Source organism: Melospiza georgiana, chromosome Z (genome assembly GCF_028018845.1).
Source record: "Melospiza georgiana isolate bMelGeo1 chromosome Z, bMelGeo1.pri, whole genome shotgun sequence".
Lineage (NCBI taxonomy): Eukaryota > Metazoa > Chordata > Aves > Passeriformes > Passerellidae > Melospiza > Melospiza georgiana.
In genome coordinates, this window is record NC_080465.1 from 42,880,403 (window position 1) to 42,903,293 (window position 22,891).

At 34.2% G+C, this 22,891-nt stretch overlaps 1 protein-coding gene across 4 annotated transcripts in view; it reads right to left on the reverse strand.

Moving 5' to 3' along the window:
* The window catches only part of AP3B1 (adaptor related protein complex 3 subunit beta 1), a 153,651-nt gene that overhangs the window by 68,392 nt on the left and 62,368 nt on the right, over positions 1 to 22,891 (reverse strand). For all 4 annotated transcript variants that reach the window (XM_058043881.1, XM_058043880.1, XM_058043883.1 and 1 more), the window contains exons 12-16: positions 21,632 to 21,694; positions 20,606 to 20,738; positions 14,858 to 14,967; positions 6,106 to 6,282; positions 570 to 756 (exon numbers count right to left, since the gene is read on the reverse strand). In XM_058043881.1, coding sequence (XP_057899864.1) covers positions 570 to 756; positions 6,106 to 6,282; positions 14,858 to 14,967; positions 20,606 to 20,738; positions 21,632 to 21,694 — 670 coding nt within the window. The remainder of the gene's footprint in view (positions 1 to 569; positions 757 to 6,105; positions 6,283 to 14,857; positions 14,968 to 20,605; positions 20,739 to 21,631; positions 21,695 to 22,891) is intronic.

The window sequence follows — 22,891 nt, forward strand, 5'->3', positions numbered from 1 at the left end:
CTTTTAAAGCTTCAAAACTAGACCTAAGTAAGTATGAAAACTAAAATGCAAATTGTCACAATAATAGAGTATTTTTAATTTAGATAGCCTGATAGCCTTTTAATTTGAGAAGACAAACAATGAATATTACTGGTAAAACAACAGGCAAAACACAGAGGGAAAATTGTTATTTTGGAGAAAAAAATATCTACAGAGATTCAATTTATTTCAAATTCATATAACATTTGAAGTACTCACATTAAGAATCACCTAATTGTTAAGTCCAGGTAAAATCCTAGAGCTATTTTCCTAAATTGAAGAATAGTTTTCCTCAAAAGACATACCTTCTGTTATTTAAATAAAATTTAAAATCTACATGAATAGAAATAGATCATTTTGCCAGGGTTTATTGTTAGAGAAATGCACTGTGCACCTTGCTTGTTGAAAAGCAAGTAAGCAGACTGAGCATCCTTGCATATTAATCTTTTCTGTTTGCTAAGTGACACAATTTGTGAGAGTATTTGAAATAGAATAAGCTGCCACATTCCTTTACACAATGAACATTTACCAAATGATTTTGGCAGTTATACCTTTAAAAGGAGACTCAAGCAATGGGGCAGGTTTCTGTGCCAGAAATATTTTTTTGGCATATTTGCTTAAAGCTCCACTCTTCTCATTCGGAACAATAAGCTGCCTAATAAATCTTGTACGGTCTCTGATGTCGTAGCTTTGATCATACTTGCCCAGATTTAATACATACTGGGTAAGCAATTTTGTCTGTGGAAAAAAACAGGACAAGAACAGAATACAAGTTATTTATGATTATTGATAACTCTGGATAAACATATTTAAAGAGGTAATAAAAATGAATGGTTATGTCAAACAAATGTTGCTCCACAGGGAATATGCATTTCTAAAGCTGCAAATGGAATTCTGCAGCCAAAGCACATGTCCTCTTCTGTATTGGGGAGGTGAATGCTGAGTACTGAGAAGCAGCCATGTGCTAGATTATTAAACTGCTGAAGTGGAAAGAAAGGCATCATTAAAAAAATAATCATATATGGCAAACCCGCTGAAGGGTCTACGTGAGGATAATGAATGTGGAAATACAACTAAAAACATGGCACTCAAAACTTAATCGGAAAAATATGCAGGACATCAAAACATCAGAGGGTATTAGGGGGCTGGCAAACTGCTTCTGCTGAGGTGTGTTTTATGAAGAGATACTGTCCCTGGCATAAGCAGTGTCTGCACTCTGACTGCACTCAGTTACTTTATCCTGAATTATGACCCATTAAAGCAGACACATGAATCACTGAACTGGATTACTGCAAATTATTTGCAGCGCATTTAGCTGTTACTTTTTCATAAAAGCAAGCTGCTGATGCCCTCTAAAAACCAGGATAAAAGACTTCTTCCATTTTTTTTTCTTAAAGCCTTCAGTAATATCAGTCATTTATTTATTTATGTTAGAGCAACTTACACTATCACAGGTTTTTACAGCATAATAACAGCTTCCTAATTTGATGTTTGAGAATATTAGCATCTTAAATAATTTTAACAATTCAGATAATTTTTTAAGCTAAGAAAATAATGTAAGAAATGAAGGAAACACAGAAAACAAAAATAATGTAGTGTAACCAGAGCAACACTGCTGAATAGACTGGAATCCACTAGATTAATTTGAAACATGTATGCTACTTCCTCTATAAACAACCAAACAAGAAAAAGAGCAGAAGTAATATACCATCCTAAGGAAGTAGATTTTGATACTTCAGCTCAGAATAGATGCATAAGACATGGTTAATAACGTATAATCATGAGAGACTTATCCACATTATACAAAGAAACAACCTGGCATATATATATTGTTTATCATGCTGTTGCTATGACTATAACACAGTTTGAATCATTTGAGCAGAAAAACATGTCCAAAAAATCAGTTAATTTTGGCATATGCCATTTGCTAAAAAAAAGGGGTCAGATTAATAATTTTCAACTTCAGGATGCAAGTTGAAGTTTTTTTCTGGAGATATAAAAATGCTTTTTCAGAGTACTGATTAACTCCTGTAAGTGAGACACACAGCAAACAGAAAATGGTTCTAATTTAAACCCCATCAATGCAACATATGCAAGCATTTAAAAAATAACCTATGGTACCAGAGATTGGAATAAATTAGTCATTATACATTGGAATAATAAAACAGCATAGTTTAAAAAAACTGTCAATGAAATATTTTTTGTTTCTTTTTTTCTCTCTGATAGCTAAGAATGGCTCTGTGAAAAGGGTTTTTTTTCCTTGAGGTACTGTCTTAGTTCTGGGAAAGGCAAAACTTTCCCATATGTATTTCACAGTTTATTGGCAGCTAATTCTGTATGAGGGTATAAAATTTTAAACAACTGCATCAGACTGAGCCTACATAATCTGCACTCATGCAGGACTTACGCTGTTCAATGTAAATGGAATTGGAAGGGAGGGTTCCCAGGTAGCATGCATTAAACTAAATGAGGGATACTTCCTGCAGCCTTTGTCATCACTTCTCCACTGTAAAACAAGACAAGACTCCTCACTGACATGGCAGGAAGCTTAGGGGAATGGATCATAAAACACAATGATCTTAACCTGTGAATTGCTATAGGGATGGGAAAAGTTGAAGGCCTTGTCACAGAGGGCATTTTTTCAGTGAGTGTTGATGGAATTACATAAAGACAAATATGACAGATAAAGAGTTGATCCTTAAAGACTGTAATTCCTTTAATGGGATAATTTTCTCCATGATCTTCTCCCTTTTCCTCTTCCCTGTTCTGTCCTCTAAAATATAATTTTCATATTGCTCAATATAGATAAATACACAACAAACTCATAAACAAGAATGTTCTGTGTCTCCAAGAAGTCTCTTTGCAATTATCACATACACTATAGTTTTCATGGAAACAGAGAGGAAATCTAATTTTAAAAAAAATTTCTTATAGTAAAGCAATCAAACAAGTAGAAGACCTTTTCTACATGGAGGTAGCCGATAGAAACAATTTTTTTTATTTAAAAACAAAAAAAACCCCAACAAATACATGTAAATTTTTCCAACAAGGGAGTTCTCAAAAGAAGCTGAAAATCATTTCAGCAAGCACACTGATTTGGTGAATCATGACAGATTCTGCAAACCATGACTGCTTCATAGAATAGTGACAAAGTATTTTGATCTGTGATTTAAGACACTTATTATCACATGTCAATATTTCCCGATATCTCTACATGCACATTGTATAGGCTGAATATAATTTCTTTTATCTCCAAACTGTTGAAGCCATTATTTTTTTTTGTACACTTTGTTTTGGCTAGAAGGGTTAGGTTTAGGTATTTCTAGAACTCAATCATCCTCTAGCAACATTTCTGGAATTTTCTAGTGACAATAATTCTATTTAAGGATTTAATGCCTATCCTATATTAGCAGTAATTAATTTTTTGGTAGATCTCTACTTGAATATTTTACAATACAAGTTTTATCAACAGATGAGGCTCCACAATGAGACAGAAACAGTTATCTATCCACTCCTATATATCATTAGCTTTCAGTAACTTGATTCTTTGGACGCACAAGATAAGGCTATTGTGCTAAACCACGACTGACATATCTATTTACACCCTACAACTACTTGGGAATTTTTTGTGGTGGGAGTCCTACTGCATTACACTACAGAAGCCTATCAAAAATCAAAATCTCTATTTTTTTTTGTTACATGCAAGAAGCATCTTAGGCAGCTATATGACATATTTCTCTTATATGTGCTGTCTAGCACGCTCAGGGTTTTATGACCCTAAGTGTTGAAAAAACAAACCAAGTTTATCAAAAAATACAGACAACCAGAGGGAAGTCTGTTTTTGCTACATACCTATCCAGATACAACTGAACCTGAAACTTCCTTAAATTATAGGGAAGTCTTTGAAAGTCCATGAGGTGATCTCAGGATTTAAAGTACATTTTAATTTTATTTTAAGAAATCTTGTTCAAAATCCTGTGAATGCATTCACTGTTTCACCATATTCTTCAGGAAACTACAAGCAAATAAAATAATATACTTAGACAAAATGAGTAAAACAAGCAAGTCTTATTTACTCCAGAACTTTGTGCTTTTCTCCAAACAAGACTTAACAGAAGTTAAGTCAAGAGGAGTTCAACCTGCCTTTCCCTCACCTGTGAAAGAGATCTTTTCATCTACTCAGTCAGCATTGAGTGTTTTCAATAAAGTGAAATTTTATCTTTGAGGTTTTCACAACTCCATTAACTTTGGATGAAATGGATGAATTATTCATAAAATTACTACATCATAGGATATGGTATGGAGACAGAAAACAGGTGACTGAGGAGAGGTGGACAGACTTACAACAGGGCAATCAAGTCCCCAAGATTTGACATCAAATTTTAAAAATGAAACTGAAAAATGGCTGGACTTTTTAGGAAGTGAATTAATGCCAGGAAGTAATTTTAATACTGAGTGAATAGAGAAGAGTTTCTCCTGGAAATAATCATGTAGATATAGGAAGAGTGTTGTCAGTCTCTAATGGGAAACCCATGGTATTCCAGTTTGAAAGGAACTTCGAATCAAGCCAAGTCACCAGACATACACTGTCAGTAATTTTACGTGGATACCTTGACCGCTAGAGATAATAACTTATTTTTCCACAACCTAAAACTACAAGAGGAAAACACCCTTTGATGAAATTTATCATTTAGTAGGCATCTCAGAGACAGTTTCTTCTGCTTTATCATCATTACCATGTTTGAATAAAGAGTATTTTGAAGAGCACTTACAATGATGATTTAAAATGCATTAAGATGTGAAATGCATTGAAGGAATCACAGGAAAAAATGAATCACAGAAATCCATATGCAACAGATTTTTGACCAAATATGATGTGGAAGAATTTATGTGCAAAATTACAAAAACTACATGGAAAATTAGTAAATATAATGGGCTAAAAGAGGACAGTTTAGACAGTAAACCCAAATATTTTCTTAGTAAGCATTTTCTTTAAGAGGAGCACTGCCAGAGAGAAGTCACCTTTTATTACTGACCCATTTTAGACTGTATAAGCAAAGCATTCACTCCAATCTGAATGCATGGAAAGACACTTCATGTCCCACATGCCCTACAAAATAAAGCCTAAGATAGATCACTGCTCTAGTTGCATACAACTATCAAGGAACAAGAAGACATCACAGTTGCAGAGATGCAAAATCCTATGCTGTGCAAACTGTTTTAAAACATAGAGGTCTAGCAGCCCAGAAAAGTACATATATCAGATAATGTATTTCTTCTACATTTAGAAAGAAAATCTTTGATTTTATAATCTTTTACAGCAATAATTGGATTTCCAGTGAAAAATTAGTGTCAAAATGGTACATTCCAGTCAGCGATGGGATTCACAGTGTTGTCACTTGGAAGAGTGAGGCACCTGGCACCACTCATAGCCATTGTTTTCAGCTGCTTGGAGATCTAAGTTCATGTCTTTTTTATTTGGCATTTTTAGATTATTTTTACTACTAGTGATATTAAAACTCATACAAGGTAAAAGGAAACAGGAAAAACTAAATCAAACCAACCAACCAACAAAATAAATTAAAAAAAAGAGAAACTGGTTACTATCTTTAAATCAAGCACTGTTGGAAATAGAAAACAAGGCCTATTACTGGCATTTCCTTTTAGATACCCTGAACAAAAAAATGGGCAACTTCTTGTTCAAAATGACAGCACTTTCTTGAAAGCTCTGGTTTTGGTTTCAGAAAACATTAAATCACATCATCAAAATCTACTACCTGGTATAGTTAACACAATTTACGGATCTTCTCTATTTATGTGAAGTACAAATATCACAATTTCCAAAAGACACATACAAAAAAGAGTTTATCTTGTCACTATATTCACATTTATGATCCAGCACACACTTAAAGACTCATGATTAGATGTAGTCTATTACATTTCTTGAAAACATATATTCTGCTTTTCTTCATAGAATAATATCGACTAGGTTTGGTTACTTATATAGTAGAAATCATTACTGATCTATGCAGACTGTACAAAACCTGCCATGACTCTAAATACATACAATACTGAGTTTAGGCTTACCTGCTTTGAATTTGTTAAGTAGAGTTTTGCACCCAAGTTTAAGATCTGCAACTTCACAAGATCGTCTTCGTTCGTGAAGCTCTTGGCTGTCTTCCTCAGAACATCAGGTGCGATCTTTGGAACCCGTTCACAGTACTCACCGATGAGCCAGAGGATGCTGGCTCTGGCTACTGGAACCTGAGACAACATTGAGCACTCTAAGTTAACAAAGTCACAAAGACTACTTGCACACTTGTATGTGCCTTTTGTTCAATAACAAGTTAAACAAAATACTATTTAAAGACAAGTGACATAAAAGTTATGCAGTGTGAAATTGAAAACAGCCACTGTGGAGGACTGAATATTCATAGAAATGTAAGATACTGATTCTGACCCAAAACCCATGACTTACAGGTTTATGATACAGAGGCACACAGAAGTGATATGTTGATATTCATAGTACAAGCTGAAGAGATTTGGGAACACAGCCCAAGCCTTCAAGATGTGGTTGTGAATTCCTGCCACCAGGTTATAGTAAACACCTGCCTATCTAGTTTAGAAGCACATGTATTTATTTATTTCTAGTTTTCCTTCATTTTTATTCAGAATTTTATGACAGTAAGATTTGTAGTTTTGCAAACAAGACCAGTTAAACTCAGAATACTGGTGAGACAGAAGTTCAAAATTGCAATTCACGATTTCTGAATGGGATCTACCATCTTAACTGAAACACTGACCAAAAAGTTCTCATGGGTCTTACCATTTTGGAGCTGCTTGACAGTATCACTGAAATAATTGGCAGTAGTAGCTTTTAGATGACCTCCCAGTCTATGATGCCGAGTTCAGAAGCAAAGCAATGCCAAAACCAGAGAGAAGGCAAAATGGAAAAGCACAGTGGGAAACAGAAGCTCATACAACATGCAGTTTAGATAGAAGCAGTTAAGATTTAAATGAAATAATATACACATATTCTTTTAAAATATGTGTATATTATCTATATATTATTTAAAAGGTGAGCTTAGCCTACAGTACCTGGTAGTCAAGTTAAAAATTGCATCTATATTACATACATCCCTTGAAAACATTTTTCTCTTTCCTTGAGCAGAAGGAAGAAAGAATGCAATGAGAAAGTTCAGAAGCATGTCTTGCATAGTGTCAACAGACTGGGGTGCTCCAACAGACTGCGGTGCTCTAACATTCTGTACAGCCTCTTGTTCAACATTTTCCCTTGACATTTCAAAGTTCCAGTCTAGCAAAAAGAGACTGTAATTCAGGAAAAAGAAAAGTTTCCACAGCAATTTCACGAAATTTTATTGCTTTTTCTAAAAGGATCAGAAAAACTCATACTAACGTTTTTCATTAGTCCTTATACTACACAGTAATCTTTATTACTAAGCTTACACTAATGGCAGGGTGAGTTTTGCCTCGGATAAGATTCACAGAATATACGTGCTTTAGAAATGCAGCATTGTGGTTCTCAAAGTATTAATTCTTAGTAACTTTCATATATGCTTTAATTGCTTTTCCAGCATGTCTGTTATTAATATATGAATATCTATTTCTCAGAATGACAACGGGAACCTAATATTAAGTATCTTACTCAGTAATCTTGTAACATTTGAAAGCACTACTTATGAAAGTATATTCTAAAAAGGTAAAATGGCCTGCTAAGCCTACTAAAGAAATACTAATCATGTTCGCAAGAATTTTTAAGGATTAAATGTGCTCCAAAAAGTTTGGAAACAACTCTGAATGAAGTCAACTTGACAGTATTTGCCTCTGTACTTGACATGGTTAAAAATATACATGCCAACAAAAATATAAACAGGCATGTCATGGGGAAAACAGAGGACTGCCTCCACTGAAAGAAAAAGCACATAATGGATAAACAGAAGAGTCCAACAACAACAACCAAAAGTCCTGTAAGAGATAAAGCTAATTTTGATTATGGGGAAGAAATTTAAGATAGAGGCAATATAAAATGCTGAGAGTAGTATAACACAGTGATTTAACATATATAGATATAAGTAAATACAGATCAAGATACAGATGAATTATTTAATGTGAGTTGACAAAAAGTTAAATAGCCTTGGAATTTACAGTATGAGAGAGACGAACAAGCTACTGAAAAACTGCTATGTATAAAAACTTTAAACACTCAGAGTATGTTCGTCTGCAAAATGGTAAGACTGATGCCATTACTGTGCACTGATTTCAAAAGGGAAAGAGGTTATTTCTAATGTTCCAAAGGTTACACTGCATTAAGACCTCACACCCAATCTATTATTTTAAATTGGGCTAAAGAATAGTAATTGAGTGGTACATTAGATTTTCCAGTACTGGAGCAGTTCAAGTTGCCTACTGTACAGATAGATACCTCTAAATAAGAATATATAGGCAACTTCAGATTTCAGTTACGCTAGATTTGTTTTTCTAAAATATTTTATTACAGACGTGTTAAAATACTAAAATTCTACAAGAGATCATCAAGTACCATAGTTTGGACAGGAGCCTACCAGAAACATTCTTTTTCATATTGTCGTCTTTTGATAAAGCAAACAGAGCTCACAGAGCAGACCAACTTCAGTAATAGCATTAATAATGACCTGCAAGTATCGCTCTTGCATTTTCCTAGTCAAGCACAGGACTACACTTTAAAACCACAATTAAATGTATTTAAATATATTTAAATAGTGCGCATTTAAGCACCGTGTTTTACTCATCAAGTCATTTTTCCAGTTTGTAAAATAAATTTATTAGAGTAATAAACTAGTTTTACAATGGTAAATAATTAAACTAAGCAAAACCTCATTTGAAAAATAGTGACAATGGAAGACAGAAATTTCTTGTGAGAAACTGCCTTTTAACCAGGTGGTTAGCTTACTATGTAAATACTGCATATGTATTAAACACAATTTTGTGCCATAAGAATCAATACCAATTAGAGACTTTTTGAATCAGACCCTGAGCAGAAGCCATTTTAATGAAAAGTGTATGTTGAACTGATGAACCCAATGTTTCTGTGTCACTGGATTCATTTGAGGTCAAAATCACACAATATTTTCAGACTTCTTTTTCCCTGTTTAAGTCTTCCAGTTCTCAACCATGTAATATCAAATACATGATCCTACAGCTGTTGTTTCCAGGGTACTCAAAACAGCAAACAAGAAATGAAGCCCCTTCTAGACCTTCACTGCCTTTTCCAGTATAGCTTAAGTAGGGACCTTGAATTGACAAAAACGCAGGAAATAATACTTTCATTATTCAGCCCTGCTCTGCATTATCCTCAAAGGCAAACAGGATTGTAAATTACTTTGCCTGATGTTTTATTCCATATGGCCCGAGCAAGTGGTTAAGTGCACTTTTTAAGCCTTTAGTACCAGGAGGCAGTTTCTGTTGCCATTTCAACCCATTACCTGTCTCAAGGAAAATAAATAAATGGTTACAAAAGAAAAACAAAAAACCAGCCAGACACTCCCCTCAAACCAAGACTCTGGTTACTTAGAGCAATTAGAGAAAGATACCATAAGGACTTCACAGACTGCTCTAAGCAGCACAATTGAAAAACTACTGAAAGGTAGTTCAGCTCGCAATATATTCACACAAAACACAAGGGTAAAGTACAACTTTAAAATCACCAGTTTTGGTTATTCCCATCTGTCACAAAATGAGAGATACTCAAATTGCAAACGAGGTGCAATTTTCTGCATCCAGGAGAAAATTTGCATGCTAGCAATTTTTAAAAATTTTACTTGGAATCAGAAATGGAATGAGAAATAAAGTTGATTTGAAATGTCAGACTGACAGCAAGAAGAAAAGGTACACAGGAAAGAATAGGAGCAAAAGAGAAGTATTCATTTTTTGTTTTCAAGGACTCATCTATTCTTTGAACCTCTACATATAAAATTCCTTTAAAAGAGAATATTTACTGGTGACTGCACCTCTTACAAAATGTACAATTTCCTTTTTAAATTGTGTTTTATTCAAGCAGAATATTTACTTCAAGTTCAGTGTCCCTGGACACAATATCCCATTGGCAACATATTCCTCTCAAATTCTAAAAAACCACACAGATATCTGAGTCAGTAAAAAAATTGTCAAATTATGAGAATTGTTTATTAAATCATTACTAATACAAAAGTTTAAAAATTATTTATTAAAGTAAGAGGGTAAAAGAATGTGGATAGAATCTGAAACTTGCAGAACTGAAATACACACAAAGATACGGAAGTCATAGTTCGTGATACCTTCTCTACCCCACAAGAAAGGAGAACTAAATTAAAGAAAGTAAGCTCCCTGTTCTGTGAAGCCGTATCAGAAACAGAACTATGAGCAGTATTTATGTAAGACTAGAAAGTCAAGTTTGTTATCTGTGTGAACAGAGCAGTGTTAAAAACTATGAGTCCACTAGTCTTGTAATAATAATCCGAATCCAAAACAGTAAATAATAACATTTAATTGCATCCATAAGTGATGTGATTTTGCTTGCATATTAAGCTCTTAAAAATTACACATCACTATCTTATTTCTACTCTATATTTGGAATGTCTTATCCAATCAAGAAGTATTCTTCCTCATCTCTAGATCAGAAAACCCTTTAGGCTTGTTTAATGTTCCTTTTCATATTCTAGAAGGACTAGGAATAAATCTGTAATGAAAAACAAGAATGTAAGAATTCACCAACTATCAAAAGAAAAAAACCTGCCTTAACAGTACTGTAAGAGAAAAGTCACACTGGAAGTCAAGATTCCCATCACCCATATAGTAGTCCTTACTAAATACAAAGTACCATAATAAATAATTTTTCTAAAACATGAAAGGCAGAAACAAATTTGGAGACTACTGGCCTTGGAACATTAAGAAGAGAACGCAAAAACATATTCTACACATACTGATGAATTCCCAAGGCATTTCTAAGGAAAAATACATTGTGGAATCATGAACATTTTCAGAGAGTTGTAGAGTTGTTAAGTCAGTGTTCTGCAGAAGTCAAAAGGCAGGCAACACCAGTAAAGTGAGATACAAAGCACAAAACAAGCAGTATCATGATATCATTGCATAAGATTTGTCTAGCGTATCTGACCACTGGGCACACTTCTGGTCACCCTACTTTAAAAACCACACATCAGGAAAAAGCAAAGAGAGGGGGGAATAGTTGATCAGACACATGGAATATGAGGAGAAATTGGAATTTTTAGATTAGTAAGCATGATGATGTGGACAGTAAGTAGAAGCTTCCAGTAACTTTATTCCAGAAAATACACTGGAGGTGCACCACAATGAACTCCTCTTAGCTTTAAAACCCTTTCCCTAAAGCATCAGATTTTGTTGCTGCTGGAGATAAAACACATAAAACAGTTTTTGAACTGACCCTTCTTTAAATGGCTCCTTCTCATAAGTATATTTTCTAAACTTCTCTCAGTATAAAAGCTGTACACACTAAATTAATTAAGCCTACCTCAGAGTGCACGCCTAACACAAATAAGCACTACTCCAATCTCTGGCTCACAGTTTTGCAAGTCAATAAATTGCAAAGCATGACAATGTTATTAACACATTGACAACTAAATGGAAATGTTTTTATGATTTTTAAAAACAGAAGTTTATAGAGATCCAATTATTCTCTTGTTTAATGCCTTCAGGACACCATCATACATGTACTTCTCCATTACAGCTTTTGATGGGTGTGAGGAAAGGAGGCTGGAACACAGCTAGATCACGCTGTACTATGCACTGCTCTAAGAACTCAGCAAGTACCACGCACAAAATAGACCTCATGGATCTTTGCCTGGGCACACCTGGGATAAAAGTTTAAGATACAAATGAAAACACACAAAAGTAAAGGAACAAAAGTAACCACTATTTTCAGATATGTAAGAAATAATCTAAGGACAAACTGAAATGGACCTAATTTTTATCATAATTTAGAGACAGGGATCTACAAGAGTTCAGCATTTTTAGGTGAACTTCCTGATATTCCTTATAGTTGGTCTTACTATTTTTCATATATGGTCCTAATATTTTGCTTCTTATTTAATTAATTTTACAAGGCAAATTTGTTATTTTCTATATATTCTATATCCCACCTCTTTCTAAATGGCTTCTGTGGATGAAGATGAGAACAAGAACAAGTAAATTTCAGAAAAGTAAATGACCTGAAAAAAACATTGCTGTGAAAGATATTCAGGCACCTCAACACTGCCATCACAATCTCAGGCTAGCACAAGTGAAATTTATAACAATATCAATAACAAAAAATCAGGCACAAATTCAAAACTCTATTCCTGAGGTTACAACAATTTTGCTTATTTTAGTGGCTCTTTACCATTGACTTAAACTAAATCATGACGGAACAATCAAAAAGCTTCTTTTTTCAGTACGGGCTTTTTGATTTAATAGTATTCAATTCTGTTAACAATTTCCTCTTCATGCTTTCATCTGTGTAATACCTAGTACTAAATTAATTTCAACTCTAAAAAGCAACAAAGAATTTCTTTGTTTACATTCCCTCATCCTTGAGTTTCCAGTCCATTCAAGCTCACATTTGACTGCTTTTCCTACATGCAAATGCAAGAGTACCCTAAAAACAGGGGTATATGCCTGTATAGTGCTATAGGGTAGGTCCTCCATGTTTCAATCCTAATACTTTACAACAACAGAAGAGAGGCCAAGGGAAAAAACCAAAACCAACCAAAATGCCAAAAAGCCCTGTGAAAAGTAAGTATGTACACATGTGTGTATGCATGTAAGTATGTATATAATTTGTCAATGTAATAATGGTCAGGAATCCTTGACAAAATCCAGACAAAACGCAAGGCAATTGTGTTATGTCAACTCACAACCACTTTCGCCATAATAAGATCAGTGTTTAAAGTACAAGTGCAGATGTCAGTAATTCCAGTAATACTGTATTAAGTGCTGACATCTCAAACTAACACCTCCAGTAATTACATACTCATTCTGAAACGTATACACTTATCCTTTACAGAAGTAAGGAGTTAAGGGTTTGGACAAGATGATGTTTACAGTTTCCTCCCAACCCAAATCATTCTGTGAAGGAATACATTCATTTTCAGGCATTTTAAGGGCAGTCAGAAAAATGATACGGCACTCAAATTTATAATTATGAACTTCTTCAAAATATATTCTTTAATTCAAAGTCTTAAGCACACCAAGAAGGGTAAGTGTGTTGAAGTTGTAATTTAAAATGTCATAGAAAGATGTCAAAAAATCACTTTGGAGAACCTACAGCTCCTTGTAGGTTCATTACTACATGACTCCAATTCCTCATCACCACTTCTTTGTTCTTGAGTAAAAGCCAGGATCAGATTTTGATTTTTACTTTATTCCAATGACTGCTCTATCCCACAGACTGTTCTCCTACCACTTAACATTTTCCGGTATTCTATATAACCTCATATTGTAAAACCTGAGAATGTTAAAGTAGTTTAAGCACAGCATGTCTTCTCCCCATCCTTGTTATTTGACTTAAAAAAGGATTTTCTTTTCCACAAAACTTGGAGTATTTACTTGAAAGTATTAATTGTATAAAGTAGCTACAAAACTCTTCTAAGTTTTAAACAGTACATTTAGAGAAGCAAATATTTTCTCTTGTAGAGTATGTGGAAATAAGACGCCAAACTCATTTAGTAAAGTGGCAGAACATTGTTTTTGAAATTGTAATATCCCATCAAAATATTGCACAAATTTTCTGAAAATACAGGTGATTATTATATATGAAGTATTACTTACTTTGATATGTAATTAGCAACAGTATCTTATTTTGATATGAGCAATTCAGTAAAATTTATTTTCTTTATATCAGTTACAAACTGATCATCAGCTCTTAGCAGCCAAAGATTTATTTAATTTTTCCATAAGTATGAACCAAGAATACCATCTTTCTTTTTCTTTTAATACTCTAAACTTTGCTGAATTCAACTATGGAGAAATGAAGGTTCGCTGATTTAGAAACTGCTCCATTATCAACACATACGTAATTTTGTGAAAATCAATAGTTAAATATGTAATTTTATCAAATTAAACAGTTCTCAACAGAAAAATAATTGTTGACAGATCAAAATCTGACATTTTTGGTTAAGGATATAATAGATAGCTACTAGATGTCATAGCTACACTCTAATTTAGGACAAATCACTAAATGTTTTATCAATTACTGGGCCTGTGAGGAGAATTTGAGAGCTAAGTATTTGCATACCTAAAGGTCAGTTAAGTCTAAAGACAGATAATGGGGAATAATTCAAATTTTAATGTTAAATACTACAGAATCTCAAATACCCAGAAGATACAAATGCAACGTCAAGACACTGCAACACACTCACAGCAGTATATCTGATACCATGGAAAGATCATGTAATTTGGGGAAAAAGGTTTGAAATAAAACTTTTAACTCCTCTCCAGATCATGAAGACAACTGGTGAATAATCCTTAAGTAAACACATGATTTTCATTTCAATTTACCCACTCCACATTCTAAACTTGCTATTCATCCTGGAGTAATAGTACTAGCAATACTAAGCATTTCCATGGATCTCTTTAAAAATAGCTTCCCATACCTAAGGCACAAATTGGAGCCATCTGATAGCTTCTACTTCCTTTCCACTAAGATCATGAAAAGAAATATTTTATGTTAAAAAAAAATATTTTGTATTTCTCTAATATACCTACTTCCATTTACAGCACAAATTCAAAGGAGATAAAAATCTCATTATCAGTTGACAGGGCAAATAAGAGTGTATGAACAAATACTCACTGTAATGTTATCCAAGAGTTTGGCCATATGCTTAATAATTTCACCATGGTGTGCCGGCTGAGTTTGCAGCAGTTTCTTAATGACAACAACACTTTCAGCAACTACAATTTCTGTTTTAGACAAAACAAATTATTAATTTTAAAAGCATTTATGCAAAAGAAAAAGCCATAAATAATTGATTATAAAAGATGTAAAAGCTTTCCAAATACGCTTTGCAGAACTGAATTATATTAATTTGGTAAGAAAGAGGTAAACCGTTCTACTAAGTAATATAAGTTCAGCTTCCTGAATCACGTTACAACCAGCAAAAAGAGGACACAAACATTCTAAATGTAAAATTACCAACCTAGTACATACTGTATGAAACTACTTTTTAGTGCGGCTGCAATTCAGGTTTTTCCTATAAAACTGAGGAACAAGTGCAAAAAAATCTGATTTTCATTAAAATGATGCATATTCAAAAGTAATTTGCAGTCTGCAATGAGAATAAAAATGCTTGCATTAAAAGTAACAGCTCATTCATACGCTAGAGAAATATCTAAACACCTCCTTTGCATTTTTTCTAAATGCAAAGAATGTTTCTGCATATAAACAGTTTCTCTCAGGTCTGTAACCTAATCTCTAGTACATTCAAATGAAGCTTCTAAAGCAAGCTGTTGTAAGATTCATGCCAAAGTTATGCACTGGAGTGCTTAACTACTGCAACAAGTAACATTCACAGCCTGATCAGCTTGTATGAAATGTACAATTTTTGAAGCTAAAAAGACCCCACATGAGCAGAGGCAAGCTTCCATGGAAGAGTAAACTCATGTAAGGAAAGATGAAGAAATCTAACTACCATTTGCTAAACAGAGGTATTCTTCCATTTCTGTCTGATTTAATCTGACACATGGACCATTCATTGAGCAATCAACATGCTCAAGCTTCAATAGAACAGTATGGGGCAGAGATGTCTAAATTTCATGGGGTTGTGGGCTTTTCTTGCTGTTTTGGGTTTTTTTGAGAAGGCAAACTTCCTTATGGAGAAAGGCCTTCCAAGAGCTCTGAGCATATCATTATGTCATTTGCCTCTGAAATGCTTAGATTTTAGCTTGTAGCTTTTAGTGTCATCTTTTATTTGACATGACATCTGTCATTTTTCTAGACTAACTTCTTGAAGCAAGGTTAACATCTCAAGGTCTTGCACAATCCTACAGATCAATTTAATTTACACTGTATTTTGCCAGATATTAAAATGGGAAGCCACTTCTTGAAACTTGAAAATTACAATCTGGAATATTCATAGTGGGGAACATTGGAATGGCAACTTTTGTCATTCAGTATTTTCTGAAACAATGAACAGTTAAGAAAAATAAAACTGAACCCCAAAAAAATGAGTGCACATGAAGTTATTATTATAAACACTTGTTGACAATGTAAAACTGACTATGGTAATATTAACTGCAGCAGATGAGATGTCACCATAGGAACTACTGTCATGCTATCTGTGGGAGCAAACTTAAAAGAAAATAAACCAGAACTGTAAACAATTTGTTAATCACAACTGTAAACAATTTTAGACTAATATGGTTATTTTACAAAAGTCTAGATACTGGGAAAAAAATACAAAACAAAATCAAAATGCATTTGTATCAGAATAAGGACTGGCATAGTCATACTCTGTGAGGTTTACTTTGTGCACATAAAGGATACAAAAATGAGCAGAAATAAAAGAGAAACACTTATGTTCAAAACCATAATAAGCTCCAGCAAAACACTAGAAGGGGAGATAAAACTCGCCTTCTGAATATGCAGTAAGAAAATTTTAAAATGTAACTCCTACTAGAATTATCAAAGAGGAAGTCCATACAATGCAATGATAAACGGACACACAAATTTTGAAACAGTCTAAATCATATCTAAAGGATTATAAAACGTAAATTAAATTCTTAAAATAAAGACTGAAAATCACAGAAAATCTGATCAGGAATGCCTTTATCAATAAAGACTACACAGGGTACCAGCAGTTTAAATTTTCAAGTCATAGTAAAAATCTTAGTTTCTTCTAACAATTTTGAAGTGGAATTGATGTGGATTTTGATGTGGAATTGACTAAGTAGAACAATCTCTGAAGACCTTGCAGTCTGACAACTTCTCAAAAACTTAAAATATACTCAAGTCATACACTGTTCCAGTTTGTCAAATAATGATGTACGCAAAAAAATTAACAATGATGCAGACAGTAAACTGTAGAACTAAATTAAAAACTTCTTCCATAATTGAGAATTTGGCTGCATTATAATAGAACCTTAGAAAATCATCTCAGCATGGAGTATATTACCAGAAAGCATTCAAAAAGTGAATTCGGAAATAAAACATTTGAAATCATTAATGTTACATCAAATTTTCTTTCACTTACATTAACCCACATTCACAGCAACTAAAACACACAAGTGAAGACTAATTTATCCACAGTATATAGTTTGTCTAACTACTTTTTCTAAAAGCAGCAGAACTGCATCAACTGGTTTTGGATACGATGCCATTTTGGTTGGTGCTCCTTCCCCAAAAACATTCAAAGTCAGGTTAGATGGAATTCCAAGCCACTTGGTCTGTACAATGTGTCACTGCCCATGGCAGGGACGTTGGACTACATGAAATTTAAAGGTCTCTGGGAGGTTGGACTACATGAAATTTAAAGGTCTCTTCTAACTCAAATAATTCTGTTATTAGGGATACTAACAATGCTATTAAGGTTAAAAACAATCTAAAAGGCAATCACTATAGTTAAATACCCAGACGACCTAACTTTCTGCTTCTCAGAACTAGCCAAAGCTTAAGCTTTTACCTTGCTAACTTTTCAAGCCTTATAACATCAATAACAAATCTCAGGAACCCTATTAATAGATACAAACTGGATGCTACAAGTTGCTTTTCTTTAATGCCATTCTAACAGTAATTTGAAGAGATATGTACTAGTATCTTATACAGCATACAGATGTTTAACAGTTCCAGTAATTTTATGAATTGTGATTTCATATAGATTTGCAGGGCAAAAAATGTTTCAGCTATACATTCTACAAGCAGGCAACTTTCAACAGAAAATGGAAGTCATCCATCTATGAAAAACCTGCAGGATTTCTAGTACATGCAGCACAGTCAGACAAGGGACTTCCTATAATCCCTATATAATTCCTATAATGTGTCTCTAACATCTAAAATTACTTTTATGGGCCAAACAGTCAGTTGAAACTATCAATGCACTTGTTTAAAGGAAATGAATCAAATGCCAAATGTCACACTAGAGAAAGAAAGCAACTTTTCTTTTTCTCCTTCCTTCAGCAGATGAGGAAGAAAAATAATTCTCAGCCCTCGACATGGCTTCACAAAACCACTTTCTTCAGGAGTCAGTCAAGTTTAGCTTGCGATAATCATTCACTAAGGCAACTCATCACTACGATTTCTAGAGTCTGTTGCACTTCTGTAGCTCAAATGTTGTCCTTTTTTTTACCCCACATACCACAGCTTTTCTGAGTAAGGAAAATCTGACTTTAAGCCACTTCTAAGCAACCAAAGAAAATTTCAAGAGCAGTTCTTGATATCCTTGTCCTGGATAAGGTCCTGACTCTTATCACCCAAGCTGCAAAATGATTAACTGTAAAGCTCTTGCGCCAGATATAACCAAGATATCCTGAGTGTTGGGTGGTATCTACAGTTACAAGCACATGGAATAAGAAGGCACTTTTCCCACAAGCTTGTACCTCAGGATTCTGTTATGGTTTGGTAAAATTAGTATGAGCACCTCTCTTTGCACTCAAGTGCAGAATTCTTCATAATAAGAAAACAGTATAGAGAAAGCATAGCTGACTGCTGTCACAAACCTCAGAACCTGCTGGACCTACCAGCTTGAGCTTCATGCTACACAAAGCAGCAGGGCTACTTCCAGGCTTCAAATGACCACGAAAGAAGCAGCAGAGCAAAAAGATTGCTTGCATGCTTTAACAGTAAAAGTTGGGGGAAAGCAAGACTAACCAAGACTCTTAAATCTATTCTCATCCACTATGCTAAAGCTCTTTTTTATTCCCTTACCATGCCAAAACTCTTACATTCAGTAAGCTGTGACTATCAGTAATTTCCTGCCACCTGGGGAAAGGTACCATGTAAATTATGCCCCTCTATACATTCCTTGAAAGAAGGAATAAGGAAACTGCAGTTATGGTAAAGCAATTTGCCAGCTGCCAGGTTTAAAAGATCCTCAATATACCCTTTGCAGTCTTTCAGAACAGAAGATAATTTTATTTGCTAGACAACTACTTAGAAACGGACATGAAAACTAATCTTGTTGAGACAGACTTTTGTATACACACACATGCATATATGTGTGTATATAAATATATATATACATGTTGAATCGCACTGAAGAAAATATTAAACTGACAATCTATGATAAAAGCAAAAAACTTCTTCCTCTTATCTTTGTTTCTTCTTAGCAAAACAAAAATAATGCAAGAAAACAGATTGTTAAGTAACAAAATCTGTATTCTGAAGTGACAGTTTTATTATTTCGTTTAAAACAGAAGAAACATGGAGATTTGTACATGCTGAAGGAATCCTACTCAGAGGAAGGTTGCTAGAAGAATCAGGTAAAACCAAGAACAACCTTTGAAACTTGTATTTTTACTATGGTTGTTGCTCAATATAATACAAGAAGGTGCACTGTGCAGACATGGCTTTGTAACACAATATGGGAAGATATTTTAAATGCAGCTGATAATCAGAAAGGCTTAAACAGAAATAAGATCTGCAGCACTAAGAAATCACCAAGAAATTTACACATATTAAAAATACAAAGCTATACACTGAGGCCACTTAAGAATTTCTGATTTAAGATGAGGAGGTTGAGATGAGGAGGTCAGTTCATAAAACAAGTAAGAGAAAGCTCTATGTGCTGCCAAAATGATGCCCTGAATAAAGGCCTTCTCATGATTACCATGAAAACTATGTCCAGGAGATATACAGAGGCATTAATGCTGCTTTTCAAAGCCAAGAGCAGTATCAGCCAAGTTCTTTGAACTATTTGAACTACTTCAGGACACTCCACAATTATGCTTTTGCTCCTTCCTGACATTATTTATTAACACACATTACTGACTTCTTACGAAATAAGACTGACACATTCATTGCTAACTAATGAGAAAATACACTATTATTAGGTATTGACGTACTGTGCTGCTACACCCTCTTTGACTTTATCTGCTCCTTGTTGTGTTCCCTAATGCTTTGAAATTTTGTTTTGCTATCCAAAAATAACAGAAGGCTAGAGTACAAAAGGAAGCCAAATTTGAGGCCATTTATCCTAAAACTCTTTAATATGTGTTTTCATTTAGGCACTGATGCACTACAAAAAAAAATTCCAAGCTTTCAGCACCCTCTACAGGCTAACTGCTTTGATGCAACTTAGCTTGTAACCAACTATTGCTACCTATGATAATCAAAATAGTACACTTTAATAATCACAGCATTTTAAGAAAAAGTAGGCAAACATGTAATTGAGGGCCATGATGAAATAATTTCTCTATCAGAAGAGAAAATAACTACCCAGTGAATACCAGAGCCTTTGGAAGTGCAGGATTTTTATCCAGTTGTCAGCCAAATGCTTATAGAAGTCAAATCTCACTTCCTAATGTGATCTGAAACTTTGTGTGGTTCTCTTTAAGAAAATGTTTCATGCTATCAGCTATGCAGAAAATGAAGAGAACTTTAGCTTACCATCCCTGTTGGAGAGCAAACAGACGAGGCCGTTGAGGCACGTGTCAGTCACTTCGGTGATGTTAGTAGCACATCTGCCTATTGCCTGAATCGTAGCTGCAGCAAACTGCTTGTCTTGGCTCTTCACGTAAGTCTAAAGAAATGGGATTTTTGCTAGTCAGTAAATAACTCTTGCCAAACAAAGATGTACCATATTATTCTCAAGAGGAAAACATACTGTATAGTAAATTAAACTTAGAAAGCTATAATGCACATTAGAAGCTATAATTTTTCACCTCCTTGTCACTTGTAGAAGACATTTCTTGCATGCTTTGGTCACCCATGGCCATGAAACCCTCTGATTTCAAGAAAGCTTGGGGCAGGGGGCAGTTACCAAAAAACAGCCATTTGTTTATGTGCAAGGTAGGAGTTGATGAGCTCTCTCTTCAGAGAGGTTTCAGTTTATTTAACTAGAAGCATCTGCGAAACTATGAAAAACCTACCTGCTGAGAACCAGTACCTTTCACAGAAATCCAGCCAGAGAATTGAAGCAATGCAAATAGATGTCACAAGCAAAGAGGAAAGAAAGGACAGACACTGTTTCTCAATATAGGCAGAAGATCTTGGTGATACATAAATATATTGGAGACAATAAACCCAATTTCATCAAATGATTGATGGAAATGAGGTTTGGCAACAAATACTAATGGCCAAATACTGCTAAAATTAGGACCCTGTCATACAGTGACTTATAGTGTAAGTGAAGTTGCTGGAATTTGTGTTTAAGAATATGGAATGATTGAGTTTTTCTCATCACGTTTTTTCTTTTCTTTTTTGGTAGCTGGAATGAGAGAGAAACAAAATATTTGGATTCCTTTCCATATACAAATAGGTCCTTTAGCCATTATGGTATGAGATGCTTTAATTTCCATATTTGGAACATTTCATCCTTGAAAATACTTAAACTTAAAAATTTAAGCCTAGGAGAAACATCTGACAATGGAAAAAGAGATCATAAATATAAAAGGAATACACTTTTGCACAAACCTGAAATTCTCGAAGCAGAGTTGATATGTTGGCTTCATTTGCTAAATTTGTCATGATTTCAAGCTAAAAGAAAAAAAAGCCAGACATATTGTCAAAAGTTAAAACTAAAATATTATAAACAGTACCACATGTACACTCTATACACTTTTATTGTATATAAAATACATATTAAAAATACTATTCAGAATTCAATAGAGTATACCAGATATCAGTACTAACTGGTACCACCATTGCACTCAGGAGGCATATTTTCCTTGCAAGCACTTACAAAGTTTACAAATCAGGACTGAGGTTCGGTGACACATTTTTCATGAGCCTGAGCTTTAGTGTTTCATTGCATATCAAATGGGCTTGAACTACTTCTGTCAGCTTTTCCACACAACAGGCCTTAGCATATAAGAACCACACAACAGTGTAAGAAGAAATAACACAACTCACAACTGCATCAGGGGAGAAATAAATTGGCAATTATATTCAGATAAATTGTAATAAAAGACTTTAAACTCAGGAATGAAACATTTACATCTGTGAGATTCCTCAGATCTTGTTCAACACCAACATCATATACCTGGAAGTCCTCCTCTTTATATATAATATAAGAGGATTATATACAACACTTGGCATATATTTTAAAGATGTTATGCTTCCAGGCTGTTTCAACTTTGAATGAAGTCAGCTGAAAACACGGCCCCCCAACGGGAAGCCATGCCTCGGAAATATGTTGGTATTTTTTGACTTGGAGGCATCCAGAAAAGGATACTCAAATGATATAGTCCACCTCTACTTCAAAACAATTTCTTAAGGCACATCACAAAAGGCTCTGAAAGATATGCATCTTGAATAGCATAGAAAGCAAGAGGATAAATGAAAAAGAGAAACATGCAAGAGAAAAGGAGACTATTTTATAGCATAGGGTGGCTATCAATGGAACATCACAAATATCTTCACTGGCCTTTTTCACACATGAACTGTGAAAGAAAGAAGACAGGCAACAAAATTTTCAACTGATGCTACAGTTTTCAGGGATATGAAGACAAAGGCTGACTAAGAAAATCTGTGTAAGAGTTCCAAATAATAGAAGACTGATTAATAAAACAGAAAAAAAAAAACAGCACAGATCTCCAAAGTAATGCTTGTAATAGGGAAAAATCCTTAACTGTTTAGAAAACTACATACTCTGAGATGATGACAATTAATTATAACTGAGAATTTGTGATTAAAATAGGTTACTGTGAAAGCTCAATGCTAATCAGTGATCAA